General features: G+C 37.3%; 2 protein-coding genes across 5 annotated transcripts in view; one reads left to right on the top strand and one right to left on the bottom strand.

Moving 5' to 3' along the window:
- LOC123773678 (pro-resilin) overlaps positions 1–3,536 on the top strand; it is a 34,195-nt gene extending 30,659 nt beyond the window's left edge. Inside the window, exon 4 of the mRNA XM_045767510.2 lies at positions 120–3,536. Coding sequence (XP_045623466.1) covers positions 120–571 — 452 coding nt within the window. The 3' untranslated portion in view covers positions 572–3,536. The remainder of the gene's footprint in view (positions 1–119) is intronic.
- A 1,830-nt stretch (positions 3,537–5,366) lies between these two features.
- or (AP-3 complex subunit sigma-2 or) lies at positions 5,367–26,280 on the bottom strand. 4 transcript variants are annotated; one of them, XM_045767513.1, is made up of 6 exons: positions 26,124–26,280; positions 23,768–23,859; positions 23,297–23,480; positions 22,539–22,646; positions 13,285–13,373; positions 5,367–5,903 (listed from the first exon to the last, which is right to left on the bottom strand). In XM_045767513.1, the coding sequence occupies exons 1-6, from the start codon at positions 26,190–26,192 to the stop codon at positions 5,894–5,896; spliced, it is 552 nt and encodes a 183-aa protein (XP_045623469.1). In that variant the 5' UTR covers positions 26,193–26,280; the 3' UTR covers positions 5,367–5,893. The 4 variants fall into 4 exon arrangements, with proteins under 4 accessions (XP_045623469.1, XP_045623470.1, XP_045623467.1 ...); XM_045767514.1 differs by lacking the exon at positions 13,285–13,373 and adding an exon at positions 15,328–15,406; XM_045767511.1 differs by lacking the exon at positions 13,285–13,373 and adding an exon at positions 17,995–18,030.
- Positions 26,281–27,543: the final 1,263 nt, after the last annotated feature.

Consider the following 27,543-nt stretch of genomic DNA (forward strand, 5'->3'; position numbering starts at 1 on the left):
TAAGTTACCTTTTATGTTCAAAGTAGATAGTGCAACTCTGTGTATTGTGCCATAGTGCATGTATATACTAGTTATAATTGTTTTATAAATAGCTATAAATATTTTTCTTTATCCCACAGTCTACAAAGAGGAGGAACCAGAGTACATCTACTATGAAACACCAGCTCATTATGCTCCTTCCTATGGTGCACAAGCTTACCAGGCTCCATTGCCAGTGTCCTTAGGAAAGGGAAAAGGTGGTGGTAGTGGAGGTGGCAAAGGCTTCGGAGGTGGCAAGGGAGGCTTCGGAGGCAAGGGAAAAGGTGGTAAGGGCAAAGGTGGCGGTGGCGGTGGTGGTTTCATTGCCCCAGCTCCACAGCCCATCATTGTGCAACCTCAATCGTATGGTCCTCCTCCTCCATCTTACGGTCCTCCTCCACAATCTTATGGTCCTCCTCCTCCATCTTACGGTCCTCCTCCAACATCTTATGGTGCTCCAACTGGTGGTTTTGGGCACGATGGAGGTTCCTTCCTGCGCGAGGGTCCTATTCACGATGCGGGCCCAGCTGAAGTCTCCTCATATGCTTCATAATCAGAGCATCATCCACATGGTCAAGCTCACCCGCCTCATCTCTGTCTAGCCAGAATTCCTACCTTAATGCATGCCATAGTTTATAAGATTTAATTTCCCCTCTAATGTGGGTCAATAGGCAACCCGCACTCCATATTTCATGGTTGTGATATTCCAAATTGCTCTCTACTACTTGGCTGCTTTCCTCGAGACAAATCCATCAGGGCTGTCACTGGCTTGTAGTGAGGTAGTGCCACAAACATTTTCCTGTACAAAATATTAGTGTTTTACATTCTTAAAAACACTTGAATTACGGCTAATTTTGTTTTTTTAATTCTCTGCATTGTTATTTTCTCTGTAAGCATTACACTCATCTTCCATGGTGTTTATAACTACTGTTCGTAGAATAGATTTGTTGACATTAGATTTTTGTTGTGCTAAATGTTATATCTTGCTAGTCGAGATTCAGCATACTTTTGAAATAACCGAGACTTTTCAAGACATTCATTGTGCTATACTAATTACCTTCAAATTTAGAATATCATTGTACTTTTACTATTATATTTTCATTTATTTATAGATTTATAATATGGACAATTAAGTTCATTTTCTATTATGACAACTATAAGCATGGAGGGTAAGGATTCAGGGGAACCAAAGGCACTACTGCCTTGCAGGTGGTCACAGCCGCACACACCACCACCACTCTCTCATGTTATTTATACAGTATTTAGTTTATATTTAAGATATTTTATATATATTAGAACTTAATTTCGTGTGCATTAGGTTATGTGAAAATAGCCTAAACTTATAAAATCCCAATACTGTACTGTAATTCCATGTTTAATTTTTTCATATTATATTATAGGAGTATACATTAGTAAGACTTAGTTACTGGGGTTTCCTGATGGCATAAAATAAGCCATTGGCTGTGCCAAAGGTTTTTTCACGTAGCCTTACTAATCACGTGGTGGTCGGCTTCAATGTTGAAACTTGCTCCCTTTTACGTATTACAAAATCCTATATATTCATGTGTATTTGTCTTGTCACAACCCCAGGAGAGTGAGACCGCTGCAGTATTAGCTTCCCTGGTGCCTGCCTCTCCTTCCCTCCACCTCTCATCTTAATTTCATTTGTTTTGCTCTTGGCTTTATATTAGGAAAGTGTTACATAGGATTTAACCCTTGGATGATGCCTTTTTATCAGATGAAGTATAAGGGGTCGAACTAAGGAATTTGTTATAGTTAGATAATTCAGAGCATTTAAAACAATCATAAATTTAGAGTACTGTATGTGTAAAAATGTAACAATTGTATGAAGAATCTAAAGGAATGTTATATGTGAACTGTGTGTTATTGTAAATACATACTATACTGAACTATAAGTACTGAACTGAATAAGTGAACTATACTGTATTAATGCAAAAATTTAAGTGTTAAAAAAATAACTATCATCCACCATAGTACCAGAGTAATTTAGAAACTCTTCACACCCAAGCACTTATTGCTAGTTTGTTTAGTATTGTTGTCCAAAAAGTGCATCATATATGTAGCAAATAATCATAGTTCAGCATGCAGATGATGAGTCACAATAACGTGGCTGAAGAAACGATGACCAAATCACAACTCGGAAAATGGAGAAGCGATGACGTTTCGGTCCATCCTGGACCACACGATAATGGTCCAGGACGGACCAAAATTATGTCGTTTCTCCATCTACTCAGTTGTTGTTTGGTCATCATAGTTCAGCATACCAAATCAAATCGGTGTGTTAATATTAGTATACAGTATTTTTGTATTTCATTTCTGGAGGATCCAGTGTGCATTGGATGAGCCAATCTTTAGTCCTCTTTCAATAAAATTTCCTGTACCTGTCTCCCTCTACCATTAGTTTGAAGAGAACCTGTCAGCTGCTCGCCACACTCCTTGCTCCCCTGCGTGGCAGCAGACACAATCAGGACCTTGCTCAAAACTTACAAATGGGAATGGTTTCCCAGTTCTGTCACTCTTCTTGAGGGCTTGATGGACCCATTCCTGAAAAGGAGCATTGTTTATTTGTAAACTTGAACAAGCACAAACACACACACACATATATATACAGTATATATTAATTCACAAGTAAATACAATATAAAGAAGACTTTTACTACCTTTTCTCTATATTTCCTAATATTCTCTATTTTTGAAATATAGATGAATGTTTGAGTTTTATTTCTATTGTGAGTTTACAAGAATATATATACAAACCATGGTATCATAGGAGATTATATAATATATATATAAACACACACACATTGTATATAAATACATACATGCACATGTAATGTGTATAGTTTTCAGTGTTGGAATATGCCAGTTTGTTATGCATCAGTTGTTATAATATAAAGATCAGCCATTGTGCGACACTGGTAGTATCAAGCTGTGGCCGATCATGTCAGCGTAATGTAAAGGTTTGTGTTTGGTACTCTCACAGTCGCCTGTGGCTGATGTTCCTCCCTCAGCCTCTACGAGTACCGGGAAAGTCGTTTTTTAAATTTTGCGAGCCTAGGGCTATAGTCTTAACATAAGAGTTTCTTTTTAGTGTTACAAATCAGCAGATTCCAGAGGTTTATTTTCTTTTGAAGCCAAGTCAGTCAAAGTTGAAGTGAATTTTAGCATAAATTGTTTCAACCTGCTTCTCATATCCACAAAGTACACAAATATATGCTGTATTCTGATTCAAAAATTGTATTCTACTTGTAAATCCTTGGAAGTTGTCATAATTTATTGTTACTCGAGATCCCAGAGATGATGTTTTCCTCAGAACTGGTGTGAAGACTTTCCTGTGACCCCTGCGAGAGCTGCCTCAGGAGTTACCTCACAGTGTATCAGTATAGTGTAAGCTTATACATTCTAGCATTAAGAGTGTCTTCAATATGATGTTGTAAAGTACAGAAATTTGTGTGTATCTCATCTTTATATATTAATAAAGGCCATTTTAAATTATAATTTTTTAATTTAAATTTGTCCAATTAAATATTTAACTAAATGTTGCCTCAAATAAAGCAATGTAATGTTCATGAAGAGCATTGGACCAGACAATGTATCACAATGTATATAAAAAGTTGCACAGGCCCTCAGTATACTTTAGCTCTGATCTTTAATTATTCAATTGCAAAGGATTTTTAACAAGCTACTGGAAGATGCAAATGAGAACAAAATACTGTAAAAGAAAGGGGTATAGGGAGGCCATCATTAACTACAGACCATTGTCACTGACAAGTATCTCCTGCAAATTATTCAAAAAAATAGTAAGGATAAGATTAAACACTTGGAGAGGATTCGGTACATAAACAAGGTATCAACATGGGTTTAGGGAAAGGAAATCATACCTAACAAACCTACTGGAGTTTTATTATAAGTAATGAAAATAAGACAGAACAGGAAAGATAGAGATTGCATAATTTTAGACTAACAAAAAGCTTTTGAAAGTTCTGCATAACAGATTACTACACTAACATGAAAGGCAGCTGAAAGTAACTGGAAGAGCACTGACATGAGTGAGAGTACCCAACAGACAGGAGTCGGGGTCACAGTGAAGGGTGAGAAATCAGACTGGCATAGGGTAACATATGGAGTACAGAGGATTGGTGCAAGTAGCTACACTATCATTTATGCTAATGACCTAACTATGGGAGGGTTAAGTTTTACATGTTGATCTTTGTAGACGATGCAAAATTATGAGAAGATTCAAGACAGATGGAGATTGTAAGACACTGCAAGAGGCCTTGGACATCTGCAGAGCTGGTCTAAGGGTGGAGAGGCTGCATACAGTATTTTTGACCTACAACACCATGCCTCGTATAGATTAGTTTATAAGTTTCTCAAACAGGCTGGAGAGAGATAGGAAAGTAAGTAATTATCAATAGAAGGCACCAAACCGGGAAGGCTATGTAGCATGAGAGAGATAGGAAAGATGCTACAGTAGACAAAGTAGTACTTAAGAAAACAAATTAAGAGTCATCAGAATGGCAAAACATTACCAGCAAAGTCCCACAGATGACTTAAAACAAGTCAGCTTATAAATGAGGTAGCATGCAGCTTCTCAGAGCAGATATATCTGGTGGCTTTAAAAGAATACAATCAGGCTTCAGAGAAGGGCACCCTGGCCATCGTCTGAGTGGCATAAACACAATAGTGAAAAGTAAACAGAAAGCAATGGCTCACAGTGGAACTTGTGTTCCAGGAAAAGTCAACACCACTTAGCTGAAGGTGTGAAGCTGATGGTCCTGGAAGAGGATACTGCTGGGACAGGCTGAGGGGGCAGGCTGTTTCTGTCCCCAGGTTACCCCTGGGCTGCCATCTGTTGGTGGTCAGGCAAAAGACATTTAGGGTAACTTGCAGCAGCACAATCATTTGCCTTCGTTTACATAGGGGTGCCAAATTTCCTTCAAGAAGTGACGTGTTTCATTGCACCTATATATTTTTTGCCTTGTAGTGTAAGCCACAATCTGACACTGTCTTCCAGTAGGCAACAGGTGATTTTCTAAACTCTGGTGTGTTGAGATACGGCTTGTTGGGACTGAAGTTAAGCTTGGGAAGTACTCTAGAAGACGCTTCCAGAAATGGGAAAATGCATCTAATATCTTACTTCAACAGCAGGTCCTGAAACGAACTGATCTAGATTACTGTGACATCACTGTGCAGTAAGTACAGTATATAGAATAAAAAAAATAACACCAAACCACTGTTGTGTACATCCCTACCAAGTGTACTTTATGTTCCACATCTTCACAAGATTCATGCAGCTACACTTAAAAGGGTACAGATAATTCCATCTCACCTTTAACATTTTATTAAGTGTTACTTTTTATAATAGATTCTGCAGGAAACACCTTGACTTGGTTTCTGATAACACACAAAATAATTTAGATAAAGTGTACTGTTTCTGAATTGGAAAAAGAAATGCAGTACCTGTATATTATTTTAGGAACATTTGTAAAAAGTTTCAAGATACTAATACTATTTGTTTATTGCAAAATAATTTCTCAAACTGGATTTGATTGCAGATGAAAATACAGTATACAAAATAGTTCAAATAGATGACAATTTTGTCATTAATTTTACTCTTAGTAAAATAATTTTAATTCAAATAATTTTAATTCATGCAAATTAATTTTACTCATAGTACAATAGTAATCCTATATTAATAAATGGCATATACAAGATAATCCACATGGAAGGCATCTGTGGTCAGAACTTGAGATCTTTGATGGCAGCTGGAAGATCAGGCAATTTGATATCTTTTATTTGCTGTGGTAGGTTCATGTTTTTAACAGCTGATACTGCCCGAGCAGGAGCCGCTGCTAATCCAGCCTGTAGGACAATATCGAAATTAATAGTTCTAGAAAAGTGTACACAGATGAAACTAATATTATTCATGATAATTACTAATATTTGAACAAGTGCAGCATGAAAATAGGCAAAGTTCTCACTTATTACCTGATGTGAGCTTTGGGTTTCAAAGCTTTATATCTTTACCTTAGAAACAATTTTGATTGTCTAATAACAAATTACAAAGTTATTTAATAGAAACGTTATTCTAATCTTAAAAGGGATGGATCAAGAACACCCCACTAATTTTAGCATTAACATTTGTAGTCATTATTTGGAACATGAGAAATACAGTACCTTCAGTATTTTAATATGCTCGACCCCTTAAGCCACAAGCAAAAGACATGGGATAGAGCATCAAAGCCCAAACAGATGACATCACAACCCAGCTGCAAGCCCAGACAGTGCACAAGTTTGCAAAATGTTTTAATGGTTCGAGAACTGAGTCAGCATAACAACGCGAATACATTTTAACTCATTTTAAGCACTTATTTCATTACACCTTTTGTCTATACTAATTTATTTGCAAAACAATGAGAAACCAATTTCTAACTACATATTTTATTAGTGTAAGGTCATCAAGGGAAGAAGCGTGTTCACTTTACCAGGTTAGATATATATCCCAAAGCACGTCCGTATTTTATGAAATGATCTTCAGTGTTGAGTACAATGGTAATAAATTTTCTATGTAATGCTCAAGGAATTTATAAGACAAAATTCAAAATACGAATTATGCCGATTACGGCTGAAGAATGCTCACACCAAACCTAATTCAAACTACCATACTGTACTTCAACATGTTGAGTATTTAGACTACAAAATTTAATTCACATACACATATGTGCACACATGTACATACACATGTATGCATGTATGTGAGAAAAAAGTGATTGATGTCAAAACCATCAGCTGCTCCAAATCACCATATAACAAAGATTATAGGGAAGACGGGACACCACAAACATAGCTCTCATCCTGTAACTACACTCAGGTTACACAAATGAGCATCACATTGCAAATAGAATTCAATGTGGATAAGTGCCATGTAATGGAGTGCAAAATGAGAGAAACCAGAGCCCATTCATCCTATAAATTATGTGAAAAGATGCTAAATAACTCATATACAGAGAAATCTAGAGATAGCATTGTACTGGGTAGCAAGCTGTAACCAGAGAACCACACAACACACACAGGAAGAGGAGCCTTTGCTATTCTAGTCGATTTCAGAATTGCATTCAAATTCGTCGATGGGCAAAAGGCCAAAAAAAAAAAAAATGATTTACGACATACATGAGATCTAAACTTAAATACCCAGTAATTGTATGGTTACCATATTTCATAAAATGCAAGAATAAACTAGAAAAAGTTCCAAAGATATGCTACTAAAACACTCTCGAAACTAAAACACAAGCTATGCCAAAACTAGTGAACATTAGCAAAAGAGGTTACATGATAATGACATTCAAAATTGTAAGGAATTTACAAAATTGCAGAGCAGTTTTGTAAATTTGCAACATGAACGACAAAAGGGCATAAAATATATGAAAATAAACAACAGCCCTTAATGTAAGGAAATGCCTTTTTCTGGTGGGTCCCTTTGCTTGCCACTTGAGTTACCCACCTGGCTAACTCCAAACCTGAAGTACACCACCAGGCCCTTGTGAGTCATGAGAACCTAACAGGGACCTGTATCCAACAACAGAAGCAAAGGAGTCTGAGGGTACTATATTAAACCAGGCCAAAAGGAAAAATCTCCAGAAAGGTAAAATGCCCTAAAACAAGCAACTGCATGACAACACTGGTACCTCCAACAAAAAAATTACAACACTCATTAACCAACCCCAACTTGTAGTTCGATACACTGATCAGGTGGCACCCCTGGCAACCCAAGCTCCCTGCTGGCTACCAATCTGACATGTGCCACTGTAATATGACCATGATAACCTCTGCAAGGGTGGGAAATGGGAGGTCTTCAAGAGGACCCATCAGAAAGTGGCACTTCATTACATTTCATGCTGGTTTTCTAGAGGCATCCCCTTTGGTGGTGTCTTGCACTATCTCTGTACAACAGGGAAAAAGAGGGCTTACAAGGGGTAAGAGGAAGAGGTTTTGCACTTGCAGAGCAGCAAGGAACCTTTAAGCAATCAACACCAGGACAAAGAAGGAAATGAACAAGAAACCATGATATAATATCCAAAGAACCCCTCGAAAACCCTGCCATTGTAAACTGAGCCAAAAAGGAAGAAGACAACAGCAGATGAAGGAACAAAAAGAAAACATGAGAAAAGATCTGGGACCAAAGAATACAGAAATGAGAAGAAAACTGAAAAACAAGAACAATCTAGTGACAAAGGCAGTCCAGGAGAAGGAGAGCAAGCTAAATGAGAAAAAAAATGGTCCGGGTTAATGTACAAACTAGCAAAAACAAAACGACGACACTAAAAGCCAATAAAATAGGCTCTGCCAAATCCGACCAAGTGGAAATAACAGTATGAGGCAATGGAAAATGGTCAACAAACAGCCAAAAAAGAAAAGACATGAAGAATGGAACTGAAACAGGCAGCAAAGAGACAAAATGTAAAAAATACTGCCAGGCAATCCCTTACTGCAGCCTGTAAGATACAAATCTGATATTCTAAGACCTGCAACCCGATGAACCCCACCAACACAAACTGGGGGGGGTGGGGGGACCAGGCAAATACCTAAGTGTAATGGTAAGGTGCAGGGAAATGTTCGTGGTACTTGTGTCAATCACTCCCTACCCGACCTGGAAAATGCAATGAAGGAAAGCATAAGCTATAACCAAAGCAAGAGCTGGTTTAGAACTCAATGCAACTGACAACAAAAAAGGGAATTCTAGCCACAGGCAGATGAGGCAAACATGATTTGAGGCTTACATAAGAATGAAGCTAAAAAGAATACACATGTAAAGTACAGTACAACAAATTGGAACAAATACACACAGAGGTCCCTGTAGGACCAAGTCCCACTCAGCTGAACTGAAGCTAGGAAGAGTGGAAAGAACACTAGGCGTTGTTAATGCAATCATACCCTGTGCATAACTGAGATGGGACACTGCAGGGAGTATGAATTGCAGGATCTGTCGCCTGCTGCTGGTGCTCGAGTAGCTACCATTTAGGTCTGGATAATGAGTGCTGTCATAGTTTTTGTCTGGGGTACCAATATTGCCATGCAGTTGCTTCTTTTGGGGCAACTGCAAAACCACTAGAAGTGCCTTTCTGGTAGCTTTTCCTTTTGGCCTGTGTTAATCTAGTACCTGCAGATGCCTTTGCCTCTATTTTAAGGAGGCACTCACGACTCACAGAGATTTGACGTCAACCAGGCAGGTAGTTCTAAGAGCCACTAAAGGGCGCCCTCCCAGAAAACACTACATTCATCAATGCAGAGTGTACCTATTTTTAAATAATCACTAAGACAAGGTAGCTTGTCCAATGCAAGTGAAAATATATTTCAGTATCATTATGGAAATATAATGAATTATGTAATTTCTATGTTTACTGTATGATAACAATAAAAAACTAAACATATTCAAATTATGTATCACCATACATGTTTATTGCACTGTCAATCTTCTTATCAAGCCTGGCTCACCTCAGTAGGAGATCAAAGCATAAACCTCAAAAATGTGCACATGTTAAAATAAGGAAAAAGAAGTCCTTTGTTACCATGTAATCGTGCTTAGATATTGGGGAAAGTCTTAAAAAGAAAACTATAATATTAACTTAATAAACTAGGAGAAAGAGAGCAGACTGCTTATATAGCATACCTATATTTTACTACTGGTTAAACTATATCAAACACCCATAAAGATCTCTGCTGCAGTGCAAATTTCAGAGAATAAAGTGGTTAAAGTTTAGAGAGATGATAAATTGGATGTTAGGTTTATGCAAGACTAAGCAGAGATGATACAGAAACATGTGGAATGAAGTGAAGATTACATGGAGGGAGCATGATTATTACTGAATGATTAGTGGTATAAGGCACTGACTGAGATCTCTTGGCATGGTTCAATTTTGAACAATGACAAACATAGTACTATTCTGAATTTTGTATATGGTAAAGATAGATAGATATAGATAGATAGAGATATAGATAGATAGAGATATAGATAGATAGATAATGATACTGGCGACCATAGGAGGATTCATATGCTTCAGGCTGTGTTCATTTGGGAGCTGACACCAGTAATCAACATCCAGATGAATTTGGCTTCGAGCATACAACTGTTCGATGGTCCTCCATTGATTCAGTGGAAAAATGTAAGACCTACATGAGCGAACAATGGCAGATAGAAACCAGATAGACATACATATACTGTATATATGTGTATGTGTATGTGTATGTGTGTGTGTGTGTGTGTGTGTGTACTCGCCTAATTGTGCTTGCGGGGGGTTGAGCTCTGGCTCTTTGGTCCCGCCTCAGACCGAGGCAGGACCTGTGTGTGTGTGTATGTTGTCTACACTATGAAAATGCAGTATTTCCTATTTTTAGTATGAACAAAATTAAACTTATTGTAATAGACCAGTAACAAAGGCATATGCTCCATGCAATGACAGTGGTTAGTGGAAACATTTCATTGTTCTCTACTTTATAATGAGACTGGAATGATGTCAAATATTAGAATAATAGTTATGGGTAATTTGAACAACAAGGTGGCGCAAGCACTAATAATTATGAGGTGGCTGTTCATGACATTCTGATTTTTTTAACAGTCCTTTAGACTGAAAGATTAATAATTAAAGATTTACATATTACTGATTCATATTATAAGAACAAGGACATACACAAATATATAGTACATACCAGGTATCTTATGAATAATGAAAGAGTAAATAAGAACCTGAAGACTTATATACTCCAGGAGACTTATATAATCCAGGAGTGGATTCTACTGCTTAATTTGACTCAACACTGGGAACCGCACCAGGCCCAGACACCGGAAGGATTGACAGAGAAGAAAAGACAATGAATAATAAAAGTTGAGAAATTAGGATTTAGAGTTGTTCCATGAGCATAAAAATTGAGTTGGTACATATCTAGGACCATGAGTACAGAAACAGAGTTGGTACAGATCTAGGAGCAACAAACTGAGGTGTCGATCTAAAGGACAAGCGAGGTGACTTCAAGGACTGTTTCATTAAGAATTCGCTGCAAGTGTATGGCACTGTATAAACTAGAAGAGCAAGAGGAACTGCTTGGTTGAACGAAGTAACAAAAATAGATGAAAACAACAAAGTGAAGTCTATGAATAACAAATTAAAAGGTATGTGAAAACATTAAAGAGAAGAAAGAGAAGAAGAATTGAGCTGGAAAAACATTAAAAAATCTTAGTGACAACTGGATGCTTTATGAGTTGAGGGGCCCTTAGATGCTCTTGTAAACAAGAAGCCCATTGGCCCACTAGGCAATGTCACTACACTAAGCACCTGCAAGCCTGATAAGGATCTTTGCAAATGGGCAAAGGAGCCTAATTCTAAAATGGGCCTAATTCTAAACATTACTGAGACCAGCTCGCTATAAGACAGCCAACAGCAATAACCTTAACATCCATCACAAGCATTAGTTAGCAATGCAAGGAATACTAATCAAAACACTGAAAACAACTGCTACCAACTATAGTACATTCCATCACCATCAGATGGTAGAACCCTGCTAGTAAACAAGGTTGGAGTGAATCATCTCACTTTATCCTCGAGTCACCACCGTCACTCTCCTGAGTTTTGCAATGGCCAATTAGATAACTTTGGTTAGTTCTTCCATTAAGATTATTGTTTCAATGCAGGGTAATCCATGCACTTACAGTTTGCTCATAGCATACCTTCCTCCAAGGCTCGGCTCTGGTTTGCATTCAGAGTTCTCCTGCAGTGCAGTGATAAAATTGGTGGCATTCAACTCATATTCTCTTATAGTGGCACTAGACTCAAACAGTAAGGTCACTTCAACCTTCTCCAGCATTAACCCTTAATGTGGCTCACATTTACGGAAGGTGCTGAATGTGCTTGCATACTTTCTCTCAATTTTCTTGACTGGCAAGTAGTATGGTAATGATTTGCCTCAGACTTGCCATTATCTCCCTAACCCACCTTTTGTTTCTGAATAAACCATTTGTAAAAATCTTATCGAGCTTAGGGGAAGGCAACAAGAGCCTAGCATAGCAATGTTGGTTTGGTGGTCCAAATGGCTTTGGCTTGGGGAGCATCCAAGAGACTGGTCAGAAAGTACTATTTCATTAAGTTCAATACCCAATGTTTTTGAAGTAAAAAGTGTAACAAAGAAACTACCAGCAAAATGAATGACAGTATTTACTGCATAAGAATGGTGAATAAGAATTACTGATTCATTAGTTTACCAAGTACAGTATAGTGAATAAAGTATACTATAGGGCAGCGATTGAAAGGTTGAAAAATCAAACCGAAGAAACGTGTCAACAATGAACATAGAGGAAGAGAATGTTTGCATCAGATATCGTATACATCAGAGCTAAGACAGCTAGTGAATCATGCATGTGAGGAAGACAAAGGTGTACATGGGTTTTAGACTCTTTGGAGAAAGTACATAACAAAATTAAAAGAGCACAATTAGTCTGTAAGGAGATGGTGCAATATTTTCACATGCAGTAAAGTTTTCATTTGAGAAGTAACCTAGAGCATTTATAAAGGCTAGTGGTGTGATGAGTAACCAGCCTGTATATATGAATGTGAAATATTAGTACGAACTTTTAGAACAAATGCGAGAAAACAGTAGAGACCGATGATCTGAGGAGACACGCATCATGCTTGGAAGACAGAATAAGGTATTATAAGAGAAAACATTGGGATTGAACCAGCATCCCTGGACTTTCCAAGCATTCCCTCACAGATACATCATGATATTGTGATTTCAGTGAGCAAGGAATAGCATCATCGTGGAAAGATGTGGCGTGAGTTAGTAAATTGTATGATTAATAAATCTGCCATGATGCTTTTATATGCTGAATGAATGAATGATACATTAATGAAGAGAGGAGTATTCAAGTGAATTTGAGGGTACAAAAAATTACCAGAGGTAGGCCAATAAGGACAGGTAAGTTGACTGTGTGTAATTACCCAAGTGTAGTTACAGGACCCAAGCTTTGTGCCCTGGAGAGATTGACAACCAGAGCGCAACTCCATAGTCTCAAGAGACTGAAGGATGCCTACTACTGCTTACTAGTTACAGCATGAGAGCTATGCTCATGGTGTCATGTGTATAGAAGCATTAAGTACTGGTAAGTGTTATCAGCATTAAAGAAGTGGTATAGAGTAAGGTTGAGTGCAAGCAGTTTGTTAAGAGGAAGTGAATGACATTTTTGGATGCAACTTACGAGGAGTACTTTACATCTAGTCTATGAAGCAGTGGAGATGCTACTAGGGATGATTTGCTGGAGTATGGTAGAGCTGATTTTCTGTGATGCTGTTGTGTATGGAAGGTATGGTGAATGGATGAATTATTCTTTGGAATAGTTATAACCTTCTTTTTAAATATTTCTCTCCTATCTTCTCTGGCAAATATCTCCCAGTGCCATGAAAGTGAAAAATAGGGTAGTAATAATGATGATAAGGACCATAATATGAAGAAAAAAGCACTCAAAGCAAATAACCAACAACAAATTAAAGATGAACATATATATATATATACATGATCAAATCTATTGAATGTTGTTATTTTTTCTTCAATGTAACTGGAGCCTCTGAATGAATACTGTACCTACATTTATTTACCTTTATCACAGAATGTTAACACCAATGCCAAATTACAGCTATCATGCAAAATTCATCACAGCAAATCCTGCAAAATTCATCACAGCAAACAATGCAAAATTAATCACAACAAACCATGCAAAAATCATCACAGCAAACTTGTCACCAATGAAAACACAGTTTGCATTATGTTTGGCAGGTCCATGCTTACTATATACTTAGTTAAATAATTTCTTAAAGGCCATATGCAACCAACTTGTTATAGGTTCATCTTTTCAAAGAATCACTAGTCCAGTTCTTGAGCAGTGATATATTTTCACACATTTTTTACCAAAGGGTTTCAGTTTCTGAACACTAAATAATTTTAGAAATTGAGCAACAACTTTGTAGAAGGAATGCCATGATTGGCTGGAAGTGGTCAATATCAAAAATACATTGTCTAGAGTGTGCCTGGGAGTACCCAGTGCATAGCTTCGAAGCCTCCTCGTGACTCCTGCTGATTTTCTCATTGGTACATCACGTTAATGGGATTTCTTTGTGCATGGTCAATATTAGTTCAAATCTGAACTAGTTACTCAAATGGAAAGCAAGAAGAGAACATTCCACAAAAACTGAACAGGGGGATTCCCCCTCTCCCTAAAAAATTCTCTCCACTAAAGGTTTAAATAGCCTTCAATCTGGGCTTTAAACCTTGACCAGGATCTACTGGGCATTAATTCTTAACTGTTTAACCCTATTTCCAAATTGGAGAACTGGTTGTAAACCAATCAGCAGGTTATGTTCCCGGGAAAACTTGTAGTGTAAAGCTTAACAAGAACTATGGGAAAGGAAACCTTTAAACCTGCTAGCAGGAGAAAGAATTCACCGACTCCTATACCCATTTGTGTAAAAAAAATACAAAATCATTGATTGTAATGAAATGTCTTTTTGATGGGTCCATCATTACCTCCCCCAAGCTACACAGTGGTATACTTGTCAAACTTTTAGTACCACACACGCATTTGTAAATTGACAATGCCTGATCAGACCATTACCAGAATTTGGTAAACTCAACAGAGGGAAAGGGAAGTCTGGGGATCTAGGATCATCATAGCAACAAAGAGAAAAGATCACCAGAAAGATACAGCACACCAAAACAAGTAACTGCATGAATTGCATTTGCAACACCTGATCGCAATTATGCAAACAATTATTACCCAAGCCACCAGATAGCAGCCCTGTCACCTAGGGCCCTGAGCCACCAACCCAGTCATTCACTACCTCCCACCCCAATGCATGACTCCCATTCATGTACTGTTTAATACACGAGTGATGGGGATGAATATAAATATTAGCTGCCTCATAAGTGCCAACAGGCCTTATAACAACAGTAACAGCACACAAGTTACACTGAGACCTTATGATATTTAAATGGTGCACTTATCCAGAGCAAAACAATGCATTTTGTCTTGCTATTTAATGGTCAATTTCATTATGTCCCCTTGATATGATAAACTGACTTGTTTTACTTTAAAATATTTCAAAATGCTTGCATGCGACCTTTAACATAAGCTCTTGATTTTTTTTTATTATGTTATTGGGTAGGTTTATTAAGCACAAATCCTTTCATTAACTTATATACATTCCTGGTAAGTCAGCCTGACATGCAAGAAAGCAGATGTGTCTACCACAATAAACAGTAGACATTCTTATGGCTCACTATGTGAGCTCTCTCAGATGCATGAACAGCTTTTGAGGGGATGTCACCTGAAAAAAGCATCACACCACAGGCTTATATAAATCAGAGCATCAATAAGTCAATATTTACAGAAACTTGTAAATGGAAGAGTAGGTATAGCAATATGTATAAGCTTTATATTTCACCTATAAATTACACATGAAATATGCTGTAAACAAAACTTTCTGAGTTGACACTCGGCTGTACCCTTCGGTAGCACTATGCACAGTCAAGGCAGGTCACCATCTTGGCACAACAGGAATCTTTCTTTACTACCACTATTGAGTTATACGGATGAAAGACACACTAAAGAATTCTCAATTCAGCCTGGAATGAACTTTAGAAGGCTTATTCAACTACAATAAAACCCTTCCAAGTGCTACACAACATTAAAGAGCTGCCAAAGAATGCTCTGTTAGTTGTTTATCGGTATGCCTGGCTATGCTGATTAACCCCAACCCCCACCAGGTGTCAGCAGTGTAACCCAACTCTGCCCACCTGACATTTATCCTCAATGTTCCCGTAAGTATTTAGGAATGGTAGGCACGAAAATAATTCCATCAAGTCATTTGTTTTTATCATTGAGGAGTTGGTCAATACTGCAGTACTGGTAGTGGACACTTCTTATGTGCATGTACTGTATATACAATCACTGCATGTCTCTGGATTCTGTAACTCACTGGTGTTACAGTTATGTTCTCTGTACCAGTTTAGTTAGTGCCTCAGAAGAGGGCATTATTTTGCTTTCTTCTGCTTTTGTGGCCTGTGTTCTAGATTGAAGGACGGTGGGCATGCATATTAAGGAAGCATTTAGTTGCCATATCACCTATGTGCAGTTACACTATATGCTCTGTTTACCTCAGGTCATACTTGAAAGATTAATTCATGGTTGTATTTTTGTTATTTCAAGTCAAGGTCTCCCCTCAACCATCCTTTCCTACAGTATTAGGGAGATGGGTTAGGAGACCTTGATAAAAACCTCTTAATGGTACCTGATTCCTACACCAGGCTGCATGCAGCAGCATCCAACAACTTGATTGACCATAACATCAACCAGGAGTCCAAGTTAAAGACTGAACCAGATGAAGGTAACATCATGGTAGAGTATGCCATGAATATATTTAGTAAACCAGTTCTCTCTGTTTCATACTACCATCCTAAGTGAAGGTCATGAGACTTGGTAGATCTTGAGGTTATCTTGAGATGATTTTGGGTTTTGGGGCTTAGTGTCTCCGCGGCCTGGTTCTCGACCAGGCCTCCACCCCCAGGAAGCAGCCCGTGACAGCTGACTAACTCCTAGGTACCTATTTACTGCTAGGTAACGAGCATCAGGGTGAAAGAAACTCTGCCCATTGTTTCTCGCCGGCGCCCAAGATCGAACCCGGGACCACAGGATCACGTGACCAGTGTTCTGTCCACTCAGCCACCGGCTCCCTACAACCCTCCCTACAGACTACAACCTTGTTTAAGTTCCATTGTGTTGTTAGCTATCAAGACTATAAATACAAGCACAGTATTGTCATAAACCTGCATTGTATAATTTTTTGCAGGATTCCAGATATATAGTTTTTAACTTTAAAATTCATCTCTTTTTGCATATGGCATTCTTCATGTTGGGTGCAGGGTTGTTTCCATTCGCTCAGGTATGGCCTGCTGATTTGTTCAAACCCTAATCTGAGCAGTCAGCCTATAAAACAGATAAGCTGAGGGCTCGTTCATTGAAATATCAGCACTGTAGGTCCAGATTTTTATATGAATTCTTTGCAGATTCCACTATTTTTCAAGGAGAATTTGACTGGCTTGTTTTAAATGTAGCTTAACCCTGCCACTGTGAAAGTCATACAGGGATGACCGTGACATATCTAACTAACCAACCTTAAGAATAGAAGAAACCATGTTTCCTCTGTTCTTAAGAAGCACTTAAAAGGGGTTTCAAAGTACGAAGTTGAATAAACTTTTGCAAAGGTTGCTATAGTCAATTTTGAGAATTGTGTTACTCTCACACCCCCAGAAATGAGCCAGGCTTTTCTGGTGATAACTTTTTTGGCAAGGCTATTGCTTGCAAAAGCTCATAATCCCACAAATCCTTTACAACCCATATGATAACAATTTCTAAAGAAACTTGTCCAAATCCCTCTTGAAAATTAAACTTTTGTTACACCAACATTGTTTATATTGACTGAATTTAAAAGATGATTGGTTAAAAAAATGTCAGATCTTTGATGTTTATATGCTATTCTCTGTGTCTTTGACACCTCTATTTTATACTGGCTCAATTTTGCATTTCCATGCATCAGTATGACCTGACGAAAGTGTGAAAAGATCATTGTTCCAACAGTGCCACATGTTAACATGCCCCAAGTGTACATAGCCCTATCTAAGAGAACATTAAGACATTGTCCAAGATTGAAGCCAAATGGCTTGCTTAGGAAGGAACTTTCATCAAGACTCAGCCTTAATTTAACAAAGCTACAATTTCAATACATCATACAGTGGGGACCTGCTTAAAAAAATACATTAGTCTGGTAAAAGCCTAAGCACACTCAAGATCATAAAAGCTGCTGATAATCCACAGCCCTACATGGTCTTTTCACACATGAATGTGTAACGCACTTACTCTAAGTGATGACGCAGATGCAGAATTATATGGGCCCTGTAGATTAAATTAGTAAAGTACAGTATATGGATTATTTTTCTTCTAATTTAACTTCACAATGAAACATTATCAGTGAAATATTTTTAACAAACTAATATTATAATCACAGTCAATCAAGGGACATATTCTCAATCCCTATTCCAGACATTTCTCAATTAAACAACTAGAAAATCCTCTAGAGCTCGACTCTGGAAGTGACTCGAACCCACGACCAATGTACTACCAGCTGCAACCTCTAGCACTGTACAGTACTCTGTTATGATTGCCATCTAATAACCATTCTTTCCAGCCTAAAGAGTCATTCTTACCCACCTAGAAAGGTTGCAGACAGCCCAAGCTGTAATTTAAGTTAAGAATGAACAAGTCTTAAACACAATCTTGCATAATATTTGGATGTTAAGGGGTGAATTGTGGCAGATTGCGAAACAAAATGGTACCCAAGAGGGCGGTGATACATCCGGGAACTATTGGATTGCAGTGACATGTCTAGAGTTCACACAATGAGAGAGGTGAGTGGAGGTGGCTCAGGTGCTCAGTCAATCAGCAACGAGCTTTCTGCGACGTCATTGGTGGGCACCGAGCCCGCCCAGCTCACTATTCAGCTAGACTTCCGATGGGAAGGTTGACCTTGGGCGCTCTCGCAAGGATCAGCAGATTTGGATTTTAAGTGGCCAGTTGAGCCTAGGAGAGAGGCAACAGGACTCTGACCACATTGAGGCACTAAGGGGACCTTTCTGGATAAGATCGTATGAGTATTGTTGACGAAGGGACCTGCTGAGAGTAGAAGAGACTCGATAGCATGCCAGACTCAGTGGAGGGAGCTGCAAGTACCTTCATTTGGATCTTGATGGGTCAACGTGAATGGACTGACTGTCAAAGCCTAGTGAGAGTCCCGACCAGTGAACGTCGGAAAGGGTAACGACTTAGTGTGTGTGAATCTTTCAGGAGTAGCCATTGAAGAGGCTATTGAAGACACGACCCGAGGTCATGGTAAGCAAATGCTCCTTTTTATTTTTGTCTGTGAAGAGGCAAGTGGAATGTTGACTGTGACCCTGGAAAGGGAATGCTTTATTTAACTGTGCCAAAGAAGTGGTTGTGAACAATTGTGGATCAATGTTAAACAATTCTACAGTAACCAGTGAGGTGAGCAATTGTGGCAGAAATTAATATCTCTGGTTACCCTAGCTTCAGACACAAGCATGTTACAGTTATGTCTTAAAGAATTGAGAGCCATTAATGATGATAATGAGTCACTTAAAATTAATATATCAAGTTAGGAGACTTCTACACATTTTAGTGTAAGAAGCAAGGCAAATAGTTCAGTTTAAAGGGTAGAGGCCCAGTTTATTCGGACTCTGAATGCATGACAGAGCTGATGAGTCAGCCAAAGAATCTGCTTTTGAAGGCAAAATTGAGTACCGTATGACCTTGGATTGTCAATAAGCAGTCTGAGAACAAAAGTACATCAAGAACTTCAACAAAATCTTGTAGATCTGAGGCAAAGTGAAATTGACACCAGTAATTCCATCTATCATCATACTATCATGCAAGAGGAGCCACACATCTATGGATCATCCAATAAAATCAGCAGACTTCTAGATGTTACTACTACTTGACTTACACTCAGTTACAAGTATCTCTGGGAATTCTCATTATCTGCTGATTTAGACCCGACCAAATGTAAACTGTGTCAACAAAATTATTTGCACACACCCTGTCACTATGTGATGGAGTGCGAAAAGATACGGGAATTCAGAGACAATTCTGTAACAAATGTTCCAGAGGTGTAAATATTTAATTCAAAATGATCTGCTACTTGTCTTGGCCAAATATCCCCAGTTTGCTAACTGTAGGTAGTAACTAAGTGGCTGTAACCTTTCCACTGCTGCCCCCACTGGATGGGAGCAGTGTACAGGACAAACATATCAATTGTGACACTAGCTCTCCACATGTCAGTTGCTTCATTTAGAAACTGTACTTGTGGTCGGTCTCGAGCCCATTGTTGATGTGATGATGTGCACTCAATGTTGTAACTTGCTTATCAAGATTGTAACTTACTTAGCTAAATGAATTGTGGGGGTTCAATCCCTGACCCATTATGTGTCTCTAACACTTTCCACTACCACCCACAGGATGGGTTTGGAGTATATAAATGATAAATTTATAAATGAACTAACAATACATGAACTAAACTGGTTACCCTATAAAGACAGTGAATATAGGATATATAAGCGTTGTCGCAGTTTGTGACAACGACTGCATAACATAGTAAAACTAGTTCAGATCAGGCATTAAGAGATTCAAGTTAAAAATTAATATGATGAAGCTTTCTTAAGATACCACACAGAAACAGGAAAACACAACAAAAATGTTTTGTCGTGGTGTTATATTGCCCAACTTCAATAGAAACCAAACCGTTCTTGCTCAAACTAATATGTTCGGTTTATATTAAATAGGATGAGGTATTCTCAAGATATTGAACAAAAATCCGTCAGGAAAAGAAAGCAAAATAAACATAATAAAACCATATGGCATTCCTATTGGGGATATCTAATAAGCACATCAAATATTTATGAAAAACTTAAAAGTTTAAAATTACACAAAATATGTAGTAGATTACCATAAACAATAAATTAAGGTCAAAAACAATTTCTTTGCTGGCTGTTATTGGGTAGGAGTTTAAAAGAATAATACAGAAATTATGAAATGACAATTGGGGTATTTGTGATCTAACTTTAATGCCATCAATTTAAGTAAATCAACACCAAATTGCATATTAAAATGCAGCCAAAGTTAGCAAGAGGTATCCCATCAACATACATGAGAACATGAAACAAGAAAACATGAAAGCAATCAGGCTGTACCATACATGGAAGGTATGAAACATGAGGACATGACAACAGTTAAGCTGTACCTCACACAAAAGACATGAAACCACGAGGAAATGACAGCAGGTAGGCTATACAAGAGAGCATCAAACACGAGGCCCACAGGCTGGGTGGCACTTTTGATGATAGCCATTCTTTAAGGGGTTAATGATTTTGCACTAAAATAGGATAATGTACATTCTAAAATAAATATTTGTACTAAATAAAAAAAGCAAATACTAGTACTATAATGCTAAAATTTAGACCTTCGATCAGACACGAAGTGGTTAGGTTATTTAGAAACACTTTTCCCTGAACACACGTCACTAATATCTTTAAACCAGGGTCTGCAATTACTGCTAGATACACATGGGTGACCTGAGTAAAAGAATGGTATCTACCTGCTCCACCCTGCCCAGGATTTGAACCCAGATCTTCTCACTCAAGAGACAAGTGTAGGTGAGTGTAGGTGACAAATTAGGTCACTCAAGAGTGACCTAATTAGGTCACTCAATTACTCAAGAGACAAGTGTACCAACTACTACAACACAAGCTACCCAAGAATAATATTGCACAAATATATAAGAATTGGTACACTGCACAAAATTTAAGAAGATAAAGCCAGCTCAACTGAGTAAAACTTTCATGAAAGCTGGCCATATGATCTCTTAGAAAATAGGACCTATGACTTTTCCATGTTTAAAACTGATTCAGTGGTTAATATTATGTAAACATTTTTGTTTAATCATACCAATATTAATTTAATATTTAAGGAAATATGGTTTCATACATTTCAAATTTTAAATGAAAGCCAGCTACCTAATCTTTTTGAAATTAATATCATTGGCTTTCCCAAGACCAAAACCATTTATTAAGGTTTAGATTTTGTCTATAATTTTTATTTTGACCAGCTTAAACTAGCATTTAATTAGATATGGTCCAATATATATTCTGACTGAGCAAAACTCCCATAAATCATAATGGAAACTAGCTACACGATCCTTTTCAATAGAAGCCTATTGACTGTTTGCACCCAAAGCTTTTCTTTGTATTAAGATGACATCCACCGCACCCTAAAAAAAATGTTTAGTCCATATTTAACATGATACAGATGAAAAGTAATTACCAGAATAAAACCTGCAGCAACTTCTACTAAGCCAAATTTATAATTGTATTAACACATGCAAACCTGCGTGGAACCAAATATTAGCCATGTAAATTATTTGAATGAGTTTCAGCAAAGAAATGCACATCAATTCAGTCGTGCCTAACTGACAGTTGTCAGTCCTGTACGCGAGACGATGGAAAACTATATGTTGCTTTAGATTTAGCTACTCAGAACGAAATGTCCATGTACAGTGTAATATTATATATATTATGTATATATATATATATATATATATATATATATATATATATATATATATATATATATATATATATATATATATATATATATATATATATATATATATATATATATTGTATACTAAACATGCACCACCACACACTAAAAAAGTGAAATATGCAATTTGGGGCAAAGAGTTAAATGAAAGGTAATGAAGCATCAAGATTATACAAAAAAAAAAAATTACAACACTTCTATTCAAGTTTTATCAAAGAATAAAATATTGTTACCTCTTGTTTTTCCAGTTTGTTTTGGTCTTCTATTCTTGTAATGATTTCAGTCATATTTGTCTCAAGCACCATTCCTCCCATTACTAGCTCATTCAGAATATAATGAACCTGCAAATAATGTTAATTAAAATAAGCATATATTTTACCATTAATATCCATAACAATTTCAGAGCAATACAGTACTTTAATTGTAATGGACACTGATTACAGATACCATTATGCCCGAGCAATGTGAGCTCAGTGGGTGTAGAAAAACATCACATTTAGCATTGCTGACATCACTTTCACTTTATGAAAAATGTACACTTTCATCAGCACTAGAAATATTGCAACTATCAATCTAAAATACAGTATTACATTTGCATCTATTTTTCCTATTAGAGGAATACCAAAACTTAAAAGTACCAGTATTGTATGTAAATTAGAACACGAGAAAAGCTATAAGAAACAAAAAGATGAGAATTCGGATGCCCACAATGCAAGTAGAAAAAAATTACGTGCTAGTAAATTGTTTAACATTACTGTACCTTTTACCAACAGACGGTAAAAGCTACCCCCCAGTAATAGACACTGTATACAGCATAGTTCATCCCATTTACTTCAACTTGCAAAATACCTCTTGATTCATATTTTATATATTTTCTTCAACCTATCCTTTCAATATATATTTATTTACAAATTTTAGCAAAAAACTTTGAAGTTACTGGTTGACATACAAGTAACTTCAAAGGAGATATGAAGTTATCAACATATCTTACCTTATCAACATGAAATATGAGATCCAGCTCACAGACATTTTCAAAGCATTTGTCAAGGGTTTCTACAAAAACTTGAATGAGATCTAGAATTCCCAGCTCACTTTCTGATGAATCAACACAAAAGACAAAGTACAACGTAGCATAATGACGATATATTAATTTGTAGTCTGCTCCTCCAATCAAACTGAAATAAACAATAATTCAATAAAATACAGTACTGTATGTACATCAAATTTTACTTCAGAATAAATTATCTGAAATAATAGAGATCATATTCATCCAATTTTAAACACAGTAATAATTAATAATTGAATAATAATAATAATAATTCATTGTGTCAGGAGACAGGTTTATTGCTAGGTGGATAGGGACATTAGGTGATAGGAAACACACACCTAACCATTTTTGTTCTACCTGGGATTCGCATAAAACGCTAAACTACTGAAAAACACTTAATACATAATCTCTAACCTGCCACCCTCAAGAAAATTGCAAACATTGTCATCTCTCTTGGACACCAACTGGAATGTTTCTTTGATTATCTGTTGCTGCATTTCTTCATTCTGAAAGTAATTTTTTTTTTTAATTATCAGGGGAAAGTGCCAAGCCATTACGACTTTATAGTACTGGGAAGGGGTCAGGATAAGGATTTGGGATGGGATGGGAGAAAGGAATGGTGCCCAACCACTTGGACGGTCGGAGATTGAACGCCGACCTGCATGAAGCGAGACTGTCGCTCTACCGTCCAGTCAAAGTGGCTGGACAAAGTAAATAAGATATTAGTCATGGTATAATGCAACCCAATAATTATTGATTAATATAGAAAGTATTATATATATATTTAGTGAACACATTTTTGCATCAAATTAACATGGTAATAGCTGAAGGATTAGCTTCAGTGGCAGTATATTGACCATAAAATCTGTACAGGGTATCAATAAATTTTGGCTAAAAATGAGTGAAGTACAATTAGGTCTGGCTTATATGAAGGGAATTCGATTCCAACAACTTTGGAAAATCAATACAGTACTTAAGATACTGTACATGTACATTGGGCACTGCAGTATATTAATGTAATACAACTGCTTACAATATAGTCATATACTGTACATTTAGCTCCAAAAAAACACAAAAACAATCAATCAATGTTTATTCCAAATAATGTGTGTACAAAGAACATAAGAGTAATGTACAATTGTAAGGACAGGAGTTACACATACTAATGAAGCCACTATTATGCAAAACATTTTGGGCAAGACCACATGAATATGTAATACTGTATAGTACATCCACAGCTGCCATTATGGACTGATTTCATGAAAAGTTATACCATTTATAATTTACTCCTGATCTTAAGGTGAACAAAAAACCATTATACCAAATATTAGCACCCTTAAAATGTACTATTTAAACCATTCAACATACTGGAACTTCTCAAGAATCCAGTCCGTCTAATTACCGCAAGCTACCACAAGCTACACAAGCTTCACAAAGCTTCCTCGCAATACGTTAGTAATGAATAAATATGATATATTTACTCATTATAATGTTGGTGCTGAATGTACAACACAAAAAAAACATAATTTTAATCTGAAAAAGTATCTTTTTATAAAGAAATTAAACGAAAATAAAGAGCTGGTGATGCCAAATCAAGTTGACGATCCAAGCGTCAGTTAGGTTAGGTTAGGTTAGGTTAGGTCAGCCTAACCTAACATTTATTTATTTATTTATGCATATACAAGAATGTACATAAGGAATGTGAGGATACAAATATGGTAATTACAGTCTTGTAAAGCCACTAGCACGCGCAGTGTTTCGGGCAGGTCCTTAATCTAAGAAAATTTTAAGGAGGTAAATACTTGCAAAATTTATAGACAAAAAAATGATAACAGTTACATGAAATGAAAAAAAAGAAGATGAGAGAAAATTGTAGGTACAGTATATTAAAGCACATAAGTAGCTAAGATTGATTGCAATGACAGCTTGAATGGTAGTTGACAAAAATTGGTAGTCACAATACAGCATATGGCTAGCACATAAAAGAAGACAGCAATGAACACAATGATAAGGTTGTTTGATATTACATAAAAATTAGGAGATTGGGTAACACTAGGTACAGAGCAAATTTAAAGCTCAGTGTAGGAAACTAAGAAGATGAAGTTAGGTACTTTTTGGTTTTGCTTTTAAATAAGGCAAAAGTTTTACAGTTTTTCAATTCACTAGGGAGTGAGTTCCATAGACTAGGTCCCTTAATTTGCATAGTGTTTACACAGATTAAGTTTGACCCTGGGGATATCAAAGAGATATTTATTTCTGGTGTGGTGATAATGGGTCCTATTACATCTGTCCAGGGAGAGTTTCAGAGCATGGTTTGCATTTAAGAACAGGGTTTTGTAAATGTAGTTGACACAAGAGAATGTGTGGAGGGAGTTAATATTTAGCAAGTTTAGGGATTTAAACAAGGGAGCTGAGTGTTGTCTGAAAGCAGAGTTAGTTATTATTCTGATAGCAGATTTTTGCTGTGTGATGATGGGCTTAAGGTGGTTTGCAGTGGTAGACCCCCATGCACAGATACCATAATTAAGATAGGGGTAGATTAGTGCATAATATATCATATTTATTCATGACTAACGTATTGCCAGCAAGCTTTGTGAAGCTTTTGTAGCTTGTGGTAGCTTGCGGTAATTAGACGGACCACAAGAATTTATTAGTTTAGCAGTCAAAATACATCCCTTGGCCTATAAGTGGGGGAGTGCATAATACAAGCTGTTGTATCGCACTCCACACAGTTATGTCGGGAATACAGTGCTACTCTACAGGTACTTACAAAGTACTGATAGAACTTGGTTAATCTGGGTTTGCCGTGGTTATTGAAGACGAGTATGGCCTTAATCATGGTGCCGAGGGACGCGGCCGAGGCTCACTGCAGGTTGCCAGATCCAAGTGGCGGAAAGTAGCGAGCCTATGGTCTAGAAGTAGCGAACTTGTAATAAAAGTAGCCCAATTTTCTTTTGAGTGAATGATACGGTGTTCAAAGTATTATATTTTGATATATAGAGTACACTACACGATGTTGTTTTATTAATATTATTTCTGTACACATATATAACTGAAAACTCACACCCCAGAAGTGACTCGAACCCATATTACCAGGAGCACTTTGCAACTGGTGTACAGGGCACCTAATCCACTCGACCTTCACGACCGGACAAAAGCTGATGGTAGCCGAGGCTATTTTCCATCAGCCCACCGGCACTGTTGGGTTTGGTTACTGAATCAGAATCGAGTCAGAATCCACCAATCACTGACTGTTGTACAACAAGTGGGAGCGGCAGTAAAAAAGCAAACCAAACCCTGGGAATAAACATGCGTACCTTTACCTTCAAAGGAAAAGAAAGTAGACCTTCAATTGTATAAGTTTCCGGTGCGCCCCCACATGAATTATTGTATCCAGGCATGGAGACCTCATCTTCAGAAAGACATAGCTGCTCTGGAGCCATGTCTTACCACAGCTATGGAGCTATGTCTTACGACAAAAATCAGGAACGGTTGAGGGCCACAGGGCTAACACCACAAACCAGGCATGACAGGGCAAACTTCATAGAAACCTTTAAAATACAAAACAATTTGGAGGATACCGATCAGGACAATGTCTTCAAAAGTTCAAATGTTATATGAACAAGGAGCAACGGGTTCAAACTCAACAAACCAGAATGTTGGACAGGAAACAGGAGATGCTTTTTTACCCATAGGGTTGTAAACCCGTGGAACCGCCTACCCACCGATTCCATAAACGCCGAAACTCTTCTGGGTTTTAAAATACAGCTGGAAAAGATCATCAGGGCAAATGTTGGGTTTGATATATTTAGAATGTCCCTGGACATTCAGCTTATGGTCAATGAGAACGCCAAGGAATTTGCCATCTATTTTGCTACAAATTTGGGTATTATTTATCCTGAGATTTATTTGAATTGAGGATTTATTGCCAAACAAAATATAGAAAGTTTTGTCAACGTTGAGGGTGAGTTTGTTGGCAGTTAGCCAAAGATGGACTTTATTTAGCTCAGTATTCACTGTGACATTGAGCAAGAGAGCAAGGGGATCAGGACTGGAGTAAATGAAGGTTGTGTCGTCAGCAAATTGAATTGGTTTGAGGTGTTGGGAGGCATTTGGAAGGTCATTAATGTAGATGAGAAAGAGGAGAGGGCCAAGTATGCTGCCCTGAGGAACACCAATGTTGATGGGTA

Source organism: Procambarus clarkii, chromosome 72 (assembly GCF_040958095.1).
Source record: "Procambarus clarkii isolate CNS0578487 chromosome 72, FALCON_Pclarkii_2.0, whole genome shotgun sequence".
NCBI lineage: Eukaryota > Metazoa > Arthropoda > Malacostraca > Decapoda > Cambaridae > Procambarus > Procambarus clarkii.

What these genes read in the sequence shown, in the direction of transcription:
- or (XM_045767511.1), bottom strand. Translation starts at nt 26,192, where the DNA reads ATGATTAAGGCCATACTCGTCTTCAATAACCACGGCAAACCCAGATTA. An exon ending in CCAAGTTCTATCAGTACTTT is followed by an intron (nt 23,860 to 26,123) that starts GTAAGTACCTGT and finishes AATTACTTTCAG; the next exon opens with AATGAAGAAATGCAGCAACA. An exon ending in TCATATTTCATGTTGATAAG is followed by an intron (nt 22,647 to 23,296) that starts GTAAGATATGTT and finishes CATTATTTGCAG; the next exon opens with GTTCATTATATTCTGAATGA.